Source organism: Lutra lutra, chromosome 16 (assembly GCF_902655055.1).
Source record: "Lutra lutra chromosome 16, mLutLut1.2, whole genome shotgun sequence".
NCBI lineage: Eukaryota > Metazoa > Chordata > Mammalia > Carnivora > Mustelidae > Lutra > Lutra lutra.
The window spans coordinates 57,347,496-57,366,244 of NC_062293.1; the positions used below are offsets into that span (position 1 = coordinate 57,347,496).

At 50.0% G+C, this 18,749-nt stretch overlaps 2 protein-coding genes and 1 long non-coding RNA gene across 7 annotated transcripts in view; 1 reads left to right on the plus strand and 2 right to left on the minus strand.

The window, feature by feature from the left end:
- USP43 (ubiquitin specific peptidase 43) overlaps positions 1-6,113 on the minus strand; it is a 51,537-nt gene extending 45,424 nt beyond the window's left edge. For 2 of the 5 annotated variants that reach the window (XM_047707609.1, XM_047707608.1), the window contains exon 1: positions 5,073-5,733. In XM_047707609.1, the coding sequence (XP_047563565.1) occupies positions 5,073-5,582 (510 nt within the window). In that variant the 5' untranslated portion in view covers positions 5,583-5,733. Of the gene's footprint in view, positions 1-4,536; positions 4,806-4,888; positions 5,028-5,072; positions 5,734-6,094 lie in introns of those variants that run through there. The other 3 variants (XM_047707612.1, XM_047707611.1, XM_047707610.1) reach the window with 3 other exon arrangements.
- Positions 6,114-7,391: 1,278 nt separating this feature from the next.
- Positions 7,392-18,749, minus strand: part of CFAP52 (cilia and flagella associated protein 52) — a 40,070-nt gene continuing 28,712 nt past the window's right edge. The window contains exons 10-14 of the mRNA XM_047707613.1: positions 16,190-16,335; positions 13,490-13,641; positions 11,928-12,030; positions 8,691-8,802; positions 7,392-7,837 (exon numbers count right to left, since the gene is read on the minus strand). Of these exons, the coding sequence (XP_047563569.1) occupies positions 7,662-7,837; positions 8,691-8,802; positions 11,928-12,030; positions 13,490-13,641; positions 16,190-16,335 (689 nt within the window). The 3' untranslated portion in view covers positions 7,392-7,661. The remainder of the gene's footprint in view (positions 7,838-8,690; positions 8,803-11,927; positions 12,031-13,489; positions 13,642-16,189; positions 16,336-18,749) is intronic.
- On the plus strand, positions 7,645-9,567 carry LOC125087370 (uncharacterized). The gene is made up of 3 exons (XR_007123418.1): positions 7,645-7,781; positions 8,684-8,793; positions 9,025-9,567. It is a non-coding gene; the product is annotated as an uncharacterized LOC125087370 (long non-coding RNA).

The following is an 18,749-nucleotide window of genomic DNA, read 5'->3' on the forward strand; positions in this document are numbered from 1 at the left end:
TTCCTAACAGAAGACACACAAAGTCTATGAAAATGTCACCAGAGCTGTATTAAAGCAAAATCCTCACTTGGGGGAGATGGACGGAAATATCTCATCCTTCTACCCCTCAACCTGACAGAGCTCTAGCTGTGTGTGCGTTTCTCTCAACATTGGTAATTTCTAACACGTCTCTTAGAAAATTATTCCTAGGGGCGCCTGGGTGGCTCAGTTGGTTAAGCAACTGCCTTCGGCTCAGGTCATGATCCCGGAGTCCTGGGATCGAGTCCCACATCGGGCTCCCAGCTCCATGGGGAGTCTGCTTCTCCCTCTGACCTCCCCTCTCATGCTCTCTCTCTCTCAAATAAATAAATTTAAAAAAAAAGCCATTGTGTTTCCTTTAAAAAAAAAGAAAAGAAAATTATTCCTAGTTATTTGCTATTTTCAGTGGTTTTTCATGAAGGAAATCTGATTTTCATACATTCTACATGGTGATTACGTTTGATTTTCTATCTTGCTTCTGACCTCATTAGTGACCGCCATAATGCCACAATAGGGATTCTAGACCATCTAGCAATTTCCTTTCTGTTCAATCTTTTCTATTCCGTTTCTATTTCATGTCTTACTGTTTCATCCAGAACTTTCAAAATACAAGAGCAATAAAGAAGCCATCCTTGCCTGTAAAAGGCAATGCCTCTTGTATATCACGTGAGGCATACTGTATGTCTAAAACTGTAGGTCTAAAAGTGATGTGTAAGTACATAAGCTAAGATAAACTCCAGATGGCTGAAATCCTTAATATAGCCATGGGAAAAACTAGATATACATAACACAGAACCTTTACCAAAAGGTATGACGTAAATAAAATCTACAACTTCCAGGATTGGGGATACGAAGGAGGGAGTTTGCGGAAAATATTTATGGCAAGCGTAAGGGTTAAGGAAGTCAGAGAAACAAGTAAAAAGAGCGTTGAGATCCAGCAGAATGGACAGTCAACATGGACAGGAAAACCCAGGCGCAGCCTCACAACTAGTAAAACAGCATAAAAATCCTGTACCTCGGGGCGCCTGGGTGGCTCAGTGGGTTAAGCCGCTGCCTTCGGCTCGGGTCGTGGTCTGAGAGTCATGAGATCGAGCCCCACGTCGGGCTCTCTGCTCAGCGGGGAGCCTGCTTCCTTCTCTCTCTGCCTGCCTCTCTGCCTGCTTGTGATCTCTCTGTCAAATAAATAAATAAAAATCTAAAAAAAAAAAAAAATCCTGTACCTCACTCTTAATCAAATAAATAGAAATAAAAGTGAGATGCTATTTCTTTTGTTCAGTAAGCTGAAACAGAACATTAGCCTTTGTTCCCGGCACAGGAAAAAATGACCACCATGTGACCCACCATAGAGATGTTATCTAATGCTAACTATGGCAATCATATTGCAACAAACATATCAAATCAATTTGTTGTACACCTTAAATTTACACAATGTTGCATGGCAGGGATAGCTCGGTTTTTTTTTAACGGGTGCACTGCACTGGACGTAAGTTAAACCTCAGCAACAGTGATTCAAAAAGAAAAAACACATAGAAATAAAACAGTCACATCTTTGCTTTGATCGCCTAAGTTCATGTCAAGGGATCAAATTTAGGAAATGGCCAGAGCTGAGGACAACAATTTAAGTATAAGGATTTTCAGTACGGTGTGATAATTAGAAATTAGACATTGTCAATTAGACACTGACTTGTACAGTCAATGTCTCTGCAGGGAATGGTTCATTGACTGAAATATGACACAATCATTTAAAATTAAGTTTTACAGAATGTTGTAATGGCCAGAAGAGAGACTTAGGACAATATTTACATGAAAAGAGCAAGATACAAAACTGGAAATTTCCAATATGTAGATGTTCTGAAACACATTGATGTTTATGAAGGCTGTCTCCAGAGGGTCCAGTTCCAAATCACTTTTGACATTTTTAGCACCTGCCAAGTTATTATACCATGCACATATTTAATGAACATCATTAGAGAAGCAAAGTGTCATAGATGATACCATGGGCAGGATCTATTTTCAGGTGTTTATTCATGTGCTGTTGAAACAGAGTGGTCCTACTGTCTGTAGGCTGTAGGAAGGAAAGGAAAGAGGACACTACAAAGCCATCCCATCTGCATGGCTGGGATTGGGGTAACTCAGTCCGGCATGCCAGGCCCTTCTCCATTCCCCGCTTCCTCGGTCTGAAGCGATCAATCCCTTCTCAAGACCCAACTCTTGGACAGAACCTTCCACGCTTGTCCCCAAACAATTCTCCAGACCCTCTATCCAGGGAAAGAGTCTCCCATTAATTAATTAATTTTTTAAAAGATTTTATTTATTTAATTGATAAAGAGGGAGAAAGTAAGTGGGGGTGGGGAGGTGGGAGAGGGAGAAGCAGACTCCCCATTGATCATCAGGGAGCCCCATGACGGGCTGGATGCCAGGACCCTGGGATCAGGACTTGAGCTGAAGGCAGGTGCCTAACTGCCTGAGCCACCCGGGCGCTCCTTCTGTTAATTTGTTTAATCTTGCATTTATGCTGCCCCGACCACAGAAGGCCCCTCAGCTCCACCTGCCCGGGGTGATCGCAGTGATCAGTGACTGACAAGGAAGGCACATCCCCACGCTCCCCTGACCCTGCTTGAACTTTCCTGATGGTTACTTCTCCCGGGACATGCCCTCCCATGTCCCCCCCCCCCCCATCAATCACCACCTCCTGCTGCAACTGCCTTCTGAGTGCCTTGTATTTTGATTTTCCAGCCCTTGTCACCAGCTCTGATCACCGGCCTGTGGGATCACTGCATTAACACCACCTCTCCTGCTGGATGGGGAACTCCCAAAAAGCAGTCCCAGGAGGTTTTGCACTCAGGGCTTCTCTTGAGTTCCTTGTTCCTGGGAGAGTGTCGGAACACTCCAGAAATGTCTGCTGGGTGAAGGGATGTTTCCTCATTATAAAACAAGAGGAGCCCACCTAGTTTGTAATCAGCAGGGTTTACTGAAAGCCCAGATGCTGGCCTCGTTGGCTCCCTCCAAGCTCTGGCTACCCAAAAAGTCCCAGGAAACCTCAGATGACATCACCCTTGTTAACAATTAACAACCAGACTAGCCTTCACTTCCCTGGGTCTCAGAGGGAGCTTCCAGGCCCTGAGGATTAGAGAGCAGGGGTGAGATAGGAAATCCTGGTGAGTCACCGAGAGAGCATTTACTAATTTGGAAGATTTTTTTCAAGCTACTTCTGTCTCTCCCCTGGGGCAGGACCTGCAGGAGAACAGAAGTATACAAACATTACTTCCCTCCCTCCCTCCCCCACGCCTCTCTAGGTGAGAAGGCAGAATGGCAGGAATGACAAAAGCTTCCTAGGGGGTCAGGCACTGTTCTAAGTGCCAATGCAGAGAACTCACCCATCCTCACTATGATCTGATAAGGTGGGTACCGTTCTGTCCCATTTCCCAGAGGAGGACAGTTGAGGAGCAGTGGGATTTGGTAACTCACTGGAGGTCACAAAGCTCCAGAGACCTTGCTGTTAACCACTCTACCCTACAGCAGTCCCCCACATCCTAAGTTTTCTGTGGTTTCAGGTACTCGAGGGCAAACCTCGTAGGGAAGCAGACGAGCCTCCCGACTTAGGTCAGAAGCTCAATGGTGTGGCAACGCTGACCTCCCTCGCCTTGCCTGGCCTCATCACCTCGGCATTTTACCACCTCGCATCCTCGCCAGAAGGGTGAGTACAGCATATGATATTTGCAGAGAGAGACGCCATTCCCCTACCTTTTATTACGGTATGCTGTTATAACTGTTCTTGTTTTATGATGAGTTACTGCTGTTCCTCTAAGGTACCTGACTTACAAAGTAAGCTTTACCGCACGTAAGTATGCATGCGTAGGAAGAAACATGGTATTAATCTATGGCTTCAGGCACCCACTGGGGGTCTTGGGATGTATCCCCCAAGCATAAGCAGGGGAACACCGTAGTGCCTCATTACTGAGAAGGCGAATGCTGCCACAGGGAGATACGAATGACATCCTGTTGACCCACTGACCTGCAGAACAGAGAGGAGAGCAACAGGCTGGCACCCTGTGGGTCACATGGCAAGGATTGCTTTTTCAGGCTGAAACTCAAGAGCGGTGATGCCTGTGGAATGAACACTGACAGGTTCCCCTCCCCCAAGAACAATCCTTAGTCTATGGGGAGCCTCAGCTCTCTGCCCAGAGCTGTGGTTTTGGTAGCAGGAAGCAAGCCATGTGCATCAATGATCAGGAACTCTGTAATCCAACTGGGATCCCAAACACGCGGCTGAACCCTGAGGGGGTTTGTGTGACATACAGAACTTCCAGGGCCACAGGACCCTACAGGGTAGGGTAAAGTAGAAGGTGATCCCGCTGCCAATGAATTGCAACCCCAAACCAAGGCATAGTGGGCGATTTAAGGTGCACTTTCTCCAACAGAGCACACTCACTGCCTCTCCCCGGGGCACTCAGCACAGTACCCGGCCCACGTGATCTCAGCTTCCACTGGGTTTAGAATAAAACCCAAACTCCTTACCACGGCCTCGAAGACCTTGCAGGATCTGACCAACCTCATCCACGCCCCAGGCCACTAGTTTTCTTTTCGCGCCTCCAGGCCTGAGGCTCTGGGGCTCTCTGTTCCCTCTACCTGGGTCACTCCTAGCCCCTTGACCAGGCGGCGTCCTTGTCATTCAGTTCTCAACGCCGGCATCCTCTCCTTCCTCAGAGGCCTTTCGAATCAGGCTTGCCACTCCACACCCCTCCAGACTGGAAAGGGCCCCGCAGCACTAGATTGCCACCGGGACCCAAAGGCCTTCAACTTCAACAAATGTTTGTTGAATGCAAAAATGCTGAATACACCCAAATCGACTCCCCCCGCTCCAAAACACCTGGGAGAAATTCACAGAGAAGACTTCCGGCAAGCGATAGCACGACACATCACCGCGGAACAAAGGCGGCGAGCCGAGCTGCCGCGCTGGGTGCCCTCGGAAGAGGGCCCCCAGAAGACCCTTTCCGGCCGGGGCGCGCGCTTTGGCCATCGCGGCGGGGGCGGGAGGCGGGCGCGCTGCCTACCTTGAACTCGGCAGAAAGTTGGGGCGTGTACTCGCGCGTCCAGAGCGCGCGCACCAGCGCCGCCAGCTGCTCGGTGACCTCGGCGCGGCCCGGCGCCGCCCGGTAGCGCCCCAGCGCCAGGAACTCGGCTAGCAGGTCGGTGTTGCTGAGACACTGCACCACGGCGTTCATAAAACAGGTATTGCCGTGGTTCTTCAAGCCCTGCGCGCCCGGGGGCCGCGCGCCGTCGCCGGCGGGGGGCTGGGGCTGGGCGCCGGGCAGGCGATCCTCCCCCGGGCTCCCGCGCGCGGCCGGGGCGGGGCCCGGCGCGCAGGCGAAGCCCCCCTCCCCGTCCCCGTCGCCCTCGCGGGGTCCCGGCTGGGGCCGCGGCCGGGTAGGCGAGGCCCCCGGGCGGGAGCGGCTGCCCAGTGCCAGCAGGAAGCGGCTGAACAGGCGACGCAGGGAGCGGCGGCGGCGGGGCCGGGGCGCGGGCGGCCCCTCTCCCGCCGCGGCCCCGGTGCCCGGGTCCATGGCTCCAGCCCGCTCGCCCTCGGAGCCGAGCCCCCCGGCCGCGAGCTGCACGCGCCGCTAAACGGACCTGACAGCCCCGGAAAAGCGGCGGGTGCCGACTACCTGCCGGCCAGGTGTGCCGGGACAGGGCGGAGGCGGAGCCAGGGGCGGAGTTGCCCCGCCCCGCCCCGCGCGGGAATCCGGCCGCAGGGCCCGCCCAGGGCAGCGCCACCAGCCCCCACCCCTTCGGGCCCGGCCCCGCGGCGCCGCCCGCTAGCAGAGGCGCGGGACCCGCACGCTCTGGGTCCCCACCCTTCCTTACCTCTTAACCAACCGACGCCCCGAATTTCACTCCCACTCCCGCCAGGCTGCAAGCTGCGGAACGGTAGAGGGGTGGTACATTGGAAAGCGCCTGCTGGATTGCCCAGCCCCGGATAGCTTGAGTTTCTGGGAATTACGTGCAGGTGAATATGAAGAACGGGGAAAGGGAGACTCCCCAAGGGGCAGCCTCCGGCGCTGCGAGAGGCGCGCACCGGGAGCTGGGACCGGCTTGGGGAGTGACCGCGGGGTCCTCCCACTTGCAGGAGCAGGTGTGCGCGCACAGGTGGCGCTGCCTCCAGCCCGACTGTCCCGGTCCGGGAGGCCTTCCAGGACTGGCAGCCGCGCGTTGCCCCGGGAAGAATCATCCGGGATGGTTGTGATTTCCTTCTTTCAACTGCAGACCAGGTCAGACTCGCTTCCCCAAAACCTGCAAACGAGACTTCAGCGTCCTAGCTTGGCCCGAGGAGGCTCGCGCCAGTACCGAGGCCAAGAAACCGGAACTCGACCCGGCTCTGCGGTTGGCTGAGCACACAGGCTTGCTCTTTCCAACCTCGGTGTTTGCTTACCAGGAAGTTTTCCGGCTCTCAGGCGCGCCTCCTATGCGGTCCCCTCGCTGAATTGGTGCCCAATCAGAACTGGCTTGGCCTTGCCCCTCCCTTGGTTCCCTGGGTCACCCTGGGGGCCTCAGCTCACTTGACCCTGTAACTGTCAGGTTTATAATTAATCAGGCAAAGTCTTGCAGACGAATTTCTCATCAATTTCTGGGTCAGAAAGACAACAGCGGGACGCATTATTACATCAACGCCCTGAAATGTTACTTATTTGATAGGTGATCATTTATTAAAATATCTGCCTTGATGTGTCAAATAGGGTCCCAGCAGATGACCTGATGCAAAACAAAGCGGGCGGGGGAGCATTAGTTAAAGAATTAAAAAAACAGGCCTAGAACAAAAAAGTGTACTGTGATTTGGAGACTTGAAGTGTTTCTTGAAAATGCCATGATTTACCCTCTCTGGAAAAACAAAAACAAACCAAAAAAACCTATTTGGATGATCAGTACACAAAGGCCATCCCCTTGCCTTCGCTCGCCCAGAAAAGCATCTGTGAAATTTCACCTTTGATGGTTACCCCGGTATCCCCAAGAACGCACGGTTTCTTTGAGAAGGTACCAAAATTCAGGTTTCACTCTACTCCATCAGGAGTTCTGCCAACACTTTAACTCATTATTTCACTTAATTCTCAAAATAACCTTTTAAGCCGGTATTCTTGCTTCACAAAAGGCCAAACTGAGGCTCAGAGAGTTGGAAGGAAGAAGAGAGATCCTAATATCCTACCCATGATCTGGACTCAAACCAAGTCTTGCCCCATTGCAGCTTGACGTGTGAAAGGCTGGTTAGGAAGGTAAGCAGACCCTCCTTATTTTTAGAGAACAGCAGCAGTGCTGTGTGTGGACAAATGATGCAGAAAGACCATGGGTTTTACTGTCGTAAAGCAGAGATTAAGACAGGAAACCAGCAACTGGGAATTTATTCTTAATAAAAAAACCCTTTTAATTACAGTCTGGACAACTTATTCTTGAACACATTCCCATTTTAATATACAATCTAAGAAGGTAAAAATGCATCCTACAAAGAAAAGGAGAAATTTCACGATAAAAATATTTTGACTCAAAAACAGAATCACGGATGTGAGGAAACCCAAATCAGTGTTAAGAGTTATCTAAGGTCAACTTTCAACAGAGCCGTAGGCAGTGCTGCAGTCCCAGAAGTCTCCGCGGCCTCAGGAGGAAAACGGGCACTTCCATCTCAAAATTGCTCCGTCAGCACTCACGCTAATGATGTACTGATTTCCTGGACTTATCCGGATGCTGGTGATGTTGCCGCTGTGTCCCACCCCGACGTGAGTCACTTCACCCTCATTATAATCCCACACTTTGACCAGATGGTCATTTCCACCTGAAAAAGACCAGCAGGTGTATGTCATTTCTCCCCCGGGGTTAGGGAAGAACAGCCCTGATTCCAAGCAAGTGGCTAATTTTCAACACATGCTTCACGTTCCCACGTGGATAAAGGAAGAAAATCTGCATAGGAACTCTTTTCCTTGATTATAAAAACCTAGGTCTGTTGTAGTAAATTGGGGAGAAAGAAACACAAAGAGGTGATATCCCCTTTTAGCCCACCGCCCAGAAATAACCACTGAGAAGGCCTTTGGTTTCGCTCCTTCTGGTCTTTTCGGTACAAGTATACAGGTCTATGTAAGCGCCTGTATGTGCGGTTGGGGTCACACCCTGCATAGTTTTCTATCATGCTGAAAGGAGATGTGTTTGTGAAACTTTAATTCATTCGGAGCATTTATTCGTTAATGTCCTGAAGAATCAGGGCCTGGCAGAAAATGATGGTCAATGATGTTCCAGAAGGCGAGTTGTATGGTCGGTGCCAACCTCCTGGAAATTCTGATTTTTAAGACTTCCGGAGGAAATAACAGTGCAAGGCATGCCAGATAACCCAGACCATTTAAAGGCCCATTTCCGCATCGATCGCCACCACCAAAAAAGGGAAGCAATGTAAGGCTTAGCTTTTCTGTGTGCTCCCAAGGCTCATGGACAGAAGTTTCCTCCCACGGAAGCGTGACTTCTGCAACTTTCTTTTCCAGCCACACCACCTGCAATGCTGGGGACTGACTCTTCACCACGGGGGCCTGTTGACACTTGTGTCCTCACTTCCTGTTGCCTCCCACCTTCTGGGGGGTTCTAGGTTCCCATTTAAATAAGCAGGGCTGGGGGCTTCCTTTTCCCACCCCAGGACTCACCCGTGACGAAGTGCACTCCTTCCTGGGTGATATCCATTCCATTGACCGACCCAGACAAGGAACCTTCCAACTCTCTGATGACCGACCCATCAAAGACTTCCCAGTAAGCAATCTGGAATTTAGAAAAGCAGCGTCGGGCAGGGTTCGGCCCGGTGGAAGCATCCGCTCGCGCACGCGCACACTAGCAGAAGATGGGTTCTACTTTATATAGAAAGTGGCAAAAATACACCCCGGGAGGAGAGATGGGCTGGAATTATAAATAGGCTCAGGCAGGGGGTGGAGAAAGGCATTTTCGTATTTTTGGCGTTGGTTTTTACATTCTCGTTCTATTTAGAGAGAAGGAGACTGTGCCAGTAAGCCCGGATTGTGACAGAAAGCGCTTTAGGTGAGACCAAGCGCTCGGGAGTCCGAGGCAAGCTGTAAATGAAGAAGGAAACAGCCACAGCATCCACGTTCCCGGTTCAGCTCTCAGGGGAGGGCGTGGTGGAAGGGAAGCGTCTGCCTCCAGCTGCTGGGGGAGTGAGCCGCCCAGAGAGTTCTGTGGGCTCTGACTGCGAGCTCTTCCCCACCTCGCCCTATTTCCAAGGTTCTGTTCTGCCACAAAGCAGTGAAACACCCCCCCCCCCCCAGCGTGGGGTCTAGAGGCAAATTGATAATATGGCCCCTCCTAGATTAGGGATGGGGAACAGAAGGGCAGGCGGGAGAGTGGGGGGTGCTAGAGGGAGGAGATTTTTCTCTCAATATACTGCTTTTATACTTCTTGAACTTTGAACTGTGTAAATGAACAACCTATTCAAAAATTTTTCTTTTCTTTTTTTCCCCCCAGATTTTATTTACTTATTTGACAGAGAGAGAGCACAAGCTGGGGGATGGGGAGGCAGAGGGAGAGGGAGCAGCACCCATGGGGCTCCATCCCAGGACCCTGAGATCATGAGCTGAGTGGAATGGAGACGCTTAACCAACTGAGCCACCCAGGCACCCCAAGAAGATCTCTTTCCAAGCAAAGCTCTTGACCATGACTCAAGAGTGTGAGCTTGGGCAGGCATTTCATATCTCATGTTGTTAGACATGTGCTGTTCAGGTCATTATGTTGGGAATCCGTATTCCTCTGAATCTAGCTAGAAATTGTGTATGCTGTTTTAAAAAAAAATTTTCTTTTAGCTAATTTATTAATTTCCAGTGATGCTTGATCGCTTTAACAAAGAGTTGTTTTCAGGACGCCTGGGTGGCTCAGTTGGTTAAGCAGCTGCCTTCGGCTCAGGTCATGATCCCAGCATCCTGGGATCGAGTCCCACGTTGGACTCCTTGCTCAGCAGGGAGCCTGCTTCTCCCTCTGCCTCTGCCTGCCACTCTGTCTGCCTGTGCTCACTCTCTCTAACAAATAAATTTTAAAAAACCAAAAAAAAAAAAAAAAACCCAAAACAAAACAAAGAGTTGTTTTCATAGGAAAAGCGTAAAGGAATATAGATGTATGCCCAAATCCTCGTTTCTCGTGTAGCTGACTGCCTGGTCTCTTGGCCAAAGTCATAGTGACCCTCTTCTGGGCAGCCTGACGGCACCTTGGCTTTCCCTCAGGCGTATCCTCTGCTGATGGTCTTCCCTGAGAGCTAAGCATGGTGAGGTCCTCTGCCACTCAGTTCTCAGCTCAAGTATCACCTCCTTGAGGAGACCTTCGCCAATCATCCTAGCTAAAGCTGGATCGTGTAACCTGTTCTACTTCCTTTTATCCGTTTCACCATCTGACATCATCTTGTTCTCCTATTAACCCACAGTTCATGGACGGGTTCATTTCCAAGTGCCCATCCCATCCATCCCCTCCCGCCTTCGATAACGATGCAAGGTTGATCAGCTCCCTGACAGCAAGAACGCCATCATGTCCCCAGCCCTTTGGGTCGTTGTACTGATTCATGATTTATGCTTTGAATATTCTGGTGACAATTGCCAGATGAGGGAAGGAGACTGTTTCAAGTCTCATAAACTCAAAGACCATTCCATTCCCTGGCATAAGGGAAACGGGACACAAATCTACAAGCTTTATGAACCATGGACTAATAACACTTATGGTGACATCATGGCGAACTTCCTAATATCCTTTCTGCGCCCTCACTGCCCCTGACCCCGTTCCAAGAGGAAACCTGCTTAGACCGGAAGTGAAACGGGCCTGGGGGTGGGCAGACGTAAGCCAGGTTGGGTGGGCAAGACACAAAGGAACTAGTAAGGCCAACCTTACAGACACTAGAGTGAGGCAGAACTCTGGGCCCCCCCAAACAGTCTGTGTCAGGCAAACCCTGGCCCACACCTGGGGGCATTTCTTGGGTTTTTAATGACAAAGTATCTTTGGACAGTAGTCCCCAGTCACCTGGGAAGCTTAAACAGGGAAAAGCCCCATTCCTAGATTTTTTTTTAAAGATTTTATTTATTTATTTGAGAGAGAGAGAGCACAAGCATGAATGGGGAGAAGGAGCAGAAGGAGAGGGAGAAGCGACTCCCCATGAAGCGGGAAGCCCCATGTGGGACTCAACCCCAGGACACTGACATCATGACCTGAGCCAAAGGTGGATGTTTAACTGACTGAGCCCCCCAAGAGCACCCCCCCATCCCTAGATTCTATTTTCAGTGTTGGGGGAGCATAGAGAGGTCCCTCTAGTATTTTCCCTACAGTATTTTTATACTTTGAGCTCAACTTTTTCTGTGGCTTGTGAAAAGACAAATACACAAGCTCTTCTTCAATGATCTCCAAGTCTGGGTTAGGGGACTCCAAATCCATTCATTGGTTGCTCAGGTAATGAGACGGACACCTGGCTGGTCTGACGTGGCCAGGAGGGTAGATGACCCCCTAGCGTCCTTGCCCGTCCCTGTGCCTCTCTCCTGAAGCCTTTCCTTTGCTCCAAGTGGCAGGGTTCCCCCCACCCACCCAAAGAGGGACCAATCTTCACCCAAGGACATGGGCTCCCCAGCTAACGAGATTTGTAGTACTATGCTGATAAAGTAGGAGGGACACGAGATAAGAACTCAATTGTTACTGGATTTGAAAGTCATCAAAGGGACCTCCGGGCTGGGCAACTGGGTTCTAGCCTCAGAAATGCCCTAATCATGAAAACCAGTACTTCTGAGCAGCTACTATCAGCAAAACTGGGCTCTGACGGTGTGGGGCTCCAGTCCAGAGGCCACTCCTGTGGCTGCAGCATGTGAAAGCTTCTTCTGGAAGGATCCTGACTCCTGCTAGGGAGTGCTTACCTTCCTGTCGGTCCCGCTGGTGATGATCTGGAACTCTTCAGGATGGTAACAAACACACTGGAATAAGGTATTAGCCAGGATCATCTGATTCCTCCGGAGACGTCTGAAAATGAGACCCAGAAGCTGTGACTTCTCCTCCCCTCTAAGATGTGTTTACTGCTCAGATGGGATCTGACCCAAGTTTGGGTTGCATTGGTGTGTCTACCCCAGACAGACTTCTGGCGACCATGACCCTCCACTTCGGGATCCTCCCAGGGCACCTGCGGGGCAGCCCAATGACCCAGGGTGGGGGGTTGCCTTTTCCAAAGACAGCATGGAACCCCAGGGGAAGCCTCGAGTCCCAGGAGGCATGAAGTTGGAGAGGCTGAATTCAGAGTCACCCTGCTGCCTTCCACACAAGCCACCATATTCTTGAGGCCACTGAGTTGAAGGAAAGGTTCCTCCCACCCGAGTGGTGAAGTATGGGGCACAGCTTCTTTTTTTTTTTAAGATTTTATTCATTTACTTGACAGAGATCACAAGTAGGCAGAGAAGCAGGCAGAGAGAGAGGAGGAAGCAGGTTCCCTGCTGAGCAGAGAGCCTGATGCGGGGCTAGATCCCAGGACGGTGGGATCCTGACCTGAGGCCTAGGCTTTAACCCACTGAGTCACCCAGGCGCCCCCGGGGGATAGCTTCTTAAAAAGGGATATTCCTGAGCTTTGCCTCTGGGGATCTGGATGTAGCAGGCTGGGATGAGGCCCACAGACGGGCGCTTTTCATCAGCAGCCCAGCTCGTTCCCAGGGGCACCATGGTCTGAAAACCATCGCAGGAGATAGGACGCGAAGAAACAGGTATGGATGGCTTCTCCCCGCCCCCACCCCACTTGGACACGTGTGGTCATCCCAAAAGGGAGTTCTGGGGGAGGCTACGACCTCCGACAAGTGCAGTCTTTGAACCAGGGGCATCTCTCGGGATCTGGCTTGGAATGCAGGCTCTCAGGCAGCCCTCTGGATCTATTCAGTAAAAATCTACACATTGGCAAGATCTCTAGGTGCTTCATGGGCAGGTCGAAGTGAGACACACACAGGACCAGCCTGGGGGGATTTTCTTTGGTTTTGGGTTTTTTTTAATGCATTGAATAAAAAGTGTTCTGCCCTTGCCTTAATTCCCATTCTCTTCTCTGCAATCTAGAATGTTCTGTATTCTTTGGCAATACCTAGATCCGTTTTCTAGATGTAGATCTCTTTTCTCCTGCCTCTGGTCTTATTTCAGTCTCTCTAATGCAGTTAGGCACAAAGGCAAGTCACCCTCGGAGTGGTAGAGAGGGGCTGGGCAAGGAGAGGGTTAGGGGAATAGGGTGTCATTCCAAATGAAAACACACAGCTAAAGTGCTTATAGTAAAATAAATAAATAAATAAATAAATAAATAAATAAATAAATAAATAAAAATTGCTGTATGAAACCAACAATAAAGTTCATGTGCTTTGGTCTAGTTATAGTTAGCTGGAAGTCAGGTGCTGTCCAGGGGCTGTGACAAGCTTCCAGCATGAGAGGACGCTCCCTATCACGGACGGGTACCTACACGAGGTCCCAGATGATGCAAGTCCCGTCCGTGCTGGCCGTGACACATTCCTCGTTGTTGTTCTTCACCCGGATGCAGGACACGGAGGATTTGTGCTCCTTCAGGGCCTCCTCCAGCTTCTGGGTCTGACAGCTGATCTGCCAGACCCTCACCTGAAAGCCACCAAGCAGAGGCTCTCAACACAAGCTAGGGACTTTGGAAGGGATTAAAAAAAATACACACACACACAGACACACACATATGTATATGTATATATCCAAGAGCTTTTTCAGCTCTGCCGTGCTTGTTATTTTAAACTCCCTGTTCTCATCTCAGCCGAGTAAGGTGGGAACGATAAGCCGCAGAACAAGAAAATTCTTCCACGGAGCCAGGAAAATGCTACCACCGATCCCAGACCTACGTGCACTTTTCAGGCTGAGAAGGGTACCAGATGCCTGCTGTAAAACCAAGCAGAATAGTGTGTCTGCTCAGTTCGGCTGAGCGTTGCTCTCGGGCTTCCGAGGCCATCGGGAAGGCTGATGGGGACCCACCGCTGTATTTAAGCATCACACCAGCTGCTGGGCTTTAATCATTTCCAATCAAAGGTTCCCAGACTCATCAAAGCTGCCGAGACCCACTTTCTACAGCAAATATTTTCCGACCACCCCCCCACACACACACCCGCCTGCTATCCTGAAGTGAAAGTCATATCATAGGTCATGGGCCCTACCCACGAAATTTGGAAACAGTCCGTAGGATGCTTTCACCATAATAAAAGGGACATAAAAGGAAAGTCATTATATGTCGTATATAAAAGATGAACATTGTGTCATGACTGTACCAGAAAACATAATAATGTGGTCAGACACTTCCACTTTCTTACAGTGACTATGTCGGACTTGTGGAAAAGAAAAGAGATTTTCTAGCATGAGAAGCATAAGACAATACAAGAATACAAGAATAGTAGGTCCCTGTGAACACTTGGCTGGAAACTAGGGTAAGTGATAACAGACTAACTTATTTGTACCCAAAAGGGGAAAGCAGCCATAAACAATGTAAGAAAACCATTCTAAGCCATTTCCTTAGTAGGAAGAGGAGGAACCACGAAATTATCCCAGATGAGCCGTGTCCATACAATTCTCTAATCTTGTTTAAGCCACTATATGCAGAGGCATACATCCAGTCTTCAGCAAGATTTTCAAATTTTCTAAAATTTTCTAATTCCTATGGTGTGGGCCCCCAGGCCTGGAACTTTGGATGTTCTGGGCGTTACTAGCCCTTTCACGGTGGAATTGCGGGGTTTTGAGGTGTGTTTGTGGGGGTAAGGGAATGAGATGATGGTACTGGGATCCTTGCAACTCAGGCAAGGCCATTTACCAATGAAAATGGAAGTGCTTGAGTATTTCGGGAAGTGCTGAATTCATACCCATGTGCACCTGCTGACCAGCAGCCCCTGGTCTCCAGCACTTAGCAAAGACCTTGAAGAGTATGCCTTTCAGAAGGAAGGTCAGTAGCAGCTGCGTGGGGAATGGGAGGAAGGGCTGATGGGGTGTTCCGAAAAGATCGCCAAGGGCAATGAATGCATTCATAATGTAGGATTTCCTCCCGCAGTTGTCATCACTGAGAAGCAGATGATCTGGTCCAAGCCATGTTTGGGCGTGAACAAGGCAGACACTCGGAAAGGGTGAGGGAGCAAACAAGGATGCTGCGGGGGTCGGCACCAGCGCGGCTGAAGAGTGAAAGAAGGGGGTCCAAACCCTTGAGGGGGCGGTGGGCAGAGAGCAGGGGTGGGTCCAGGGCTAGACGTGTCTCTGGAACACCTGTCACGTGACTCACCACGTGGGCTCTGAATGCAACGCACAGCCGATTTTGAAAACTTGGTATGAAGCAGTGCAAAATATCTCACGAACTGGGAGTGTCGGTTGTTATCTTCCCTTTATGCACAGGAAAGGGAAGCACAGAGAGGTTGAAGAGCGTGCCCCGGGTCACGCAGCTGGGAAGTGGCGGAAGTGGACTTTGTGCCCAGGCAGTAGGAGTCTGGAGCCCAAATGCTCAGCCATGAGTCTGTTTGGCCCACACTCTGCTAAAGGCCACATCGAGATGCTGGATCTTTTTTCTCCCTGTTAAGTTATTCCTACAATAGCAGGAAGAATAGAAAGGAAAAGAAAATGTCCTTTCTGGAGAAGGGAAGGCTGGGGTTGGGGTGGAGGCAGAGAACGCCGGGGAGTGGGGAGGGAGAGGCTCAGAAAAATGTGTGAACGGAAGAGGTTTCAGGCTCCTCCAAAGGATGAAGGGAAGGTCAAGTGTAACGACTTTAAAATAACGGTCAAACATCTGGGTAGATGAAAGAATTCGCTCTAAAAATAGCATCTTCTTTAAAAGATATGATGAAGACAACTATGTAACTGTAGTCTTTGGAGGAAAAAAAGAACAAGCAATTCCAAAATTCTGGCAAAACACTAACTTGGAATCAAAGTTTGATTCCATGTAGAATGCTTTCGTGTCTGTATCTTACGTGTTCGTTCATGAATAAACATACCTAGATGTGTATCTCCATTATTAGAACATTACTTTATGATGTATTTTAGGGTTTCTTCAAAATCTTACGTTGGTCCTGCCTGACTCCAGGTAAAGTTTAAAGAGTCAAGCCAGTGGCTTTCTATAAGGCAGTTGCTCTAAACTGAGGTTTCTAGAAAAAGATTCCACCTTCAAGAATGGTACCTCCCCTTCCCCGCCGCCGCTGATGACCCGTTTACAGTCACTGGTGGTAGCGATGGCTGTCACTCCGATCCTGTGGGCGTTGTTAATGACGTATATCAGCCGGCCTGTCTCTGGGGCAAAGGCTCGGATTCGACCGTCGTCCCACGCTGGCATGGAAGGGGAACAAAAGGCAGGTAGGATCAGTACGCTCCCACTCTCTGGGCAGATCCTGGCGCTCTTCAGTCATAAAGGAGTCAGGACCAGGGAGGTGATGGAGGAGAGAGGCCGGCCCCCGACAGCGGCCAGGAATCCTATCCCTGACTCCCCAAATGGGCCACACCTGCCTTTAGGTGTATCCCATCCTAGGAGAAAACATTTGGGGTGGGGAGAAATGAAGGAGGCCAGCTCCCTCCTCTCCTGTGAGATATCACACCTGGGATGGAGAATTAGACATTTCCAAGCACATGGTGGCTTCCTACCCCTCCCTCTATTTTAAACCTGATGCTCCTTCCCCGACTCCCGCCATCTTCCCCATCCCAATAAAGGTTGCCATCAACCATCTAGGTCTTTAAGCCAAGAACTTCAGAGTCATCCCTGATTCCTCCCTATTCCCTCTACCCAACCCCATGAAACCCAACCCAAGTCTAACCCATCAGCAAGCCCCAACTCTACAGTTAAAAAACGTCTAGAATCTAGCCACTTCCCAATCCTTCCACTGGGCCCATGCTCATCCAAGCCACAAACACCTCTCTCCTGGGTGATTGTAATAGCTTTCTCCCTAGCCTGACTCTTGCTTCCCTCAATCAATTACCTATGCGGGGGCCTGGGTGCATTTATAATCATGTCACCCACTCAATCAAGAAGATTCAAAAGGGGAGTGCCTGGGTGGCTCAGTGGGTTAAAGCCTCTGCCTTCGGCTCAGGTCATGATCCCAGGATCCTGGGATCGAGCCCCACATCATGCTCTCTGCTCAGCAGGGGGCCTGCTTCCTCCTCTCTCTCGCCTACTTGTGATCTCTGTCAAATAAATAAATAAAATCTAAAAAAAAAAGTTAAAAAAAAAAAGATTCAAAAGGCATTCTCACTAACGAAGAAAATCCAACTCTTTTTCCCCCATGGTGACTACTCTCCGTGGTAACTACTCTCTGCTCCCTACCTAGCTCTTCACCTTCATCTACTACCATTCTCCCTCAACTTTGACCCCAACTCTACTCACTGACCTCCAGACACACTGGCATCTTTCTATTCCTACAATACATCAAGCCATTTTCCACCCCAGGACCTTTGCCCCTGCTGTTCCCTCTGCCTAGAATGCTCTTCCCCCAGGTCTTCATGGGGCTGGCTCCCTCTCATCAGCCTTAGTGTCACCTCTTGACTTGGGCAATTTTCAAGATGTTCATGGTAGATCCTGCATTTCAGCAAAGATCTGAGGGAGTGCGGGGGTGAACCAAGTGGGTCATGGGGCTGCCTGGGGACAGAAGAGCCCAGGCAGACTGAGCAGCCAGAGCAAAGGCCCCACGTATCATGTGCTTGAGGAACAGCAAAAGAGCAAGCGTGGCCACAGGGGGTGAGTGGTAAGACACAAAATCAGAGGTAAGAAGGTGGGGGAGGGACGTTAGGGCAACTGCAGGGACTTAGAGTTATTAACCCTGGAAATGGCATGATTGGACTCATACCTTAAGAGATCCCTAGCTTCTGTGTTGAGAACAGACTAGGGGAGAGGGCTGGTGAGTGAGAAAAGAGGCAGGGAGCCCTGGTAAGAAGGTACTAGAAGAATCTAGGGGATGGTGGTGGCTGGGACAAGGTGAAGATGATGGGAAATGCCCTGATGTGAGGGCCATCAGAGGCAAATGCTGGAAGGCAAGAGCTCCTTGTGTCTGCTGTGTGTCCTCCCAAGGGAGAAGCCAATGGGGAGGAAACAGAGCCAGGAAAAGAGGGGGCAATATGGGGTCCTGATGTCACCATTTCAATGGCTGCACTTAAAGATCCACTTGAGGGGCGCCTGGGTGGCTCAGTGGCATAAGCATCTGCCTTTGGCTCAGGTCGTGATCCCGGGGTCCTGGGATCAAGCCCCGCATCGGGCCCCCTGATCAGCAAGGCGTCTGCTTCTCCCTCTGCCTCTGCCCCTCCCCCAACTCATGCTTGAGTGTGCACGCTCTCTCAAATAAATAAAATCTTAAAAAGGAAAAAAAGATCCACTTAACTCTTTTCTGAGTGATGTGAACATTTGACCACTGGACACATTTGCGTACGAGTTGAACATAAGATGACATTAAGAAATTATAGTTTTGGGGCACCTGGGTGGCTCAGTGGGTTAAGCCACTGCCTGCAGCTTGGATCATGATCTCAGGGTCCTGGGATCGAGCCCCACATCGGGCTCTCTGCTGAACAGGGAGCCTGCTTCCCCCCTCTCTCTGCCTGCCTCTGTGCCTACTTATGATCTCTCTGTCAAATGAATAAGTGGAAATCTAAAAGAAGAAAAAAAAAAGAAATTATAGTTTCATAGGAAAACATTACTTTTAGGGATATACCCTGAAGTATTTGGAGGTGGAATATACTGGAGTCTGTAATTTATGTTAAAA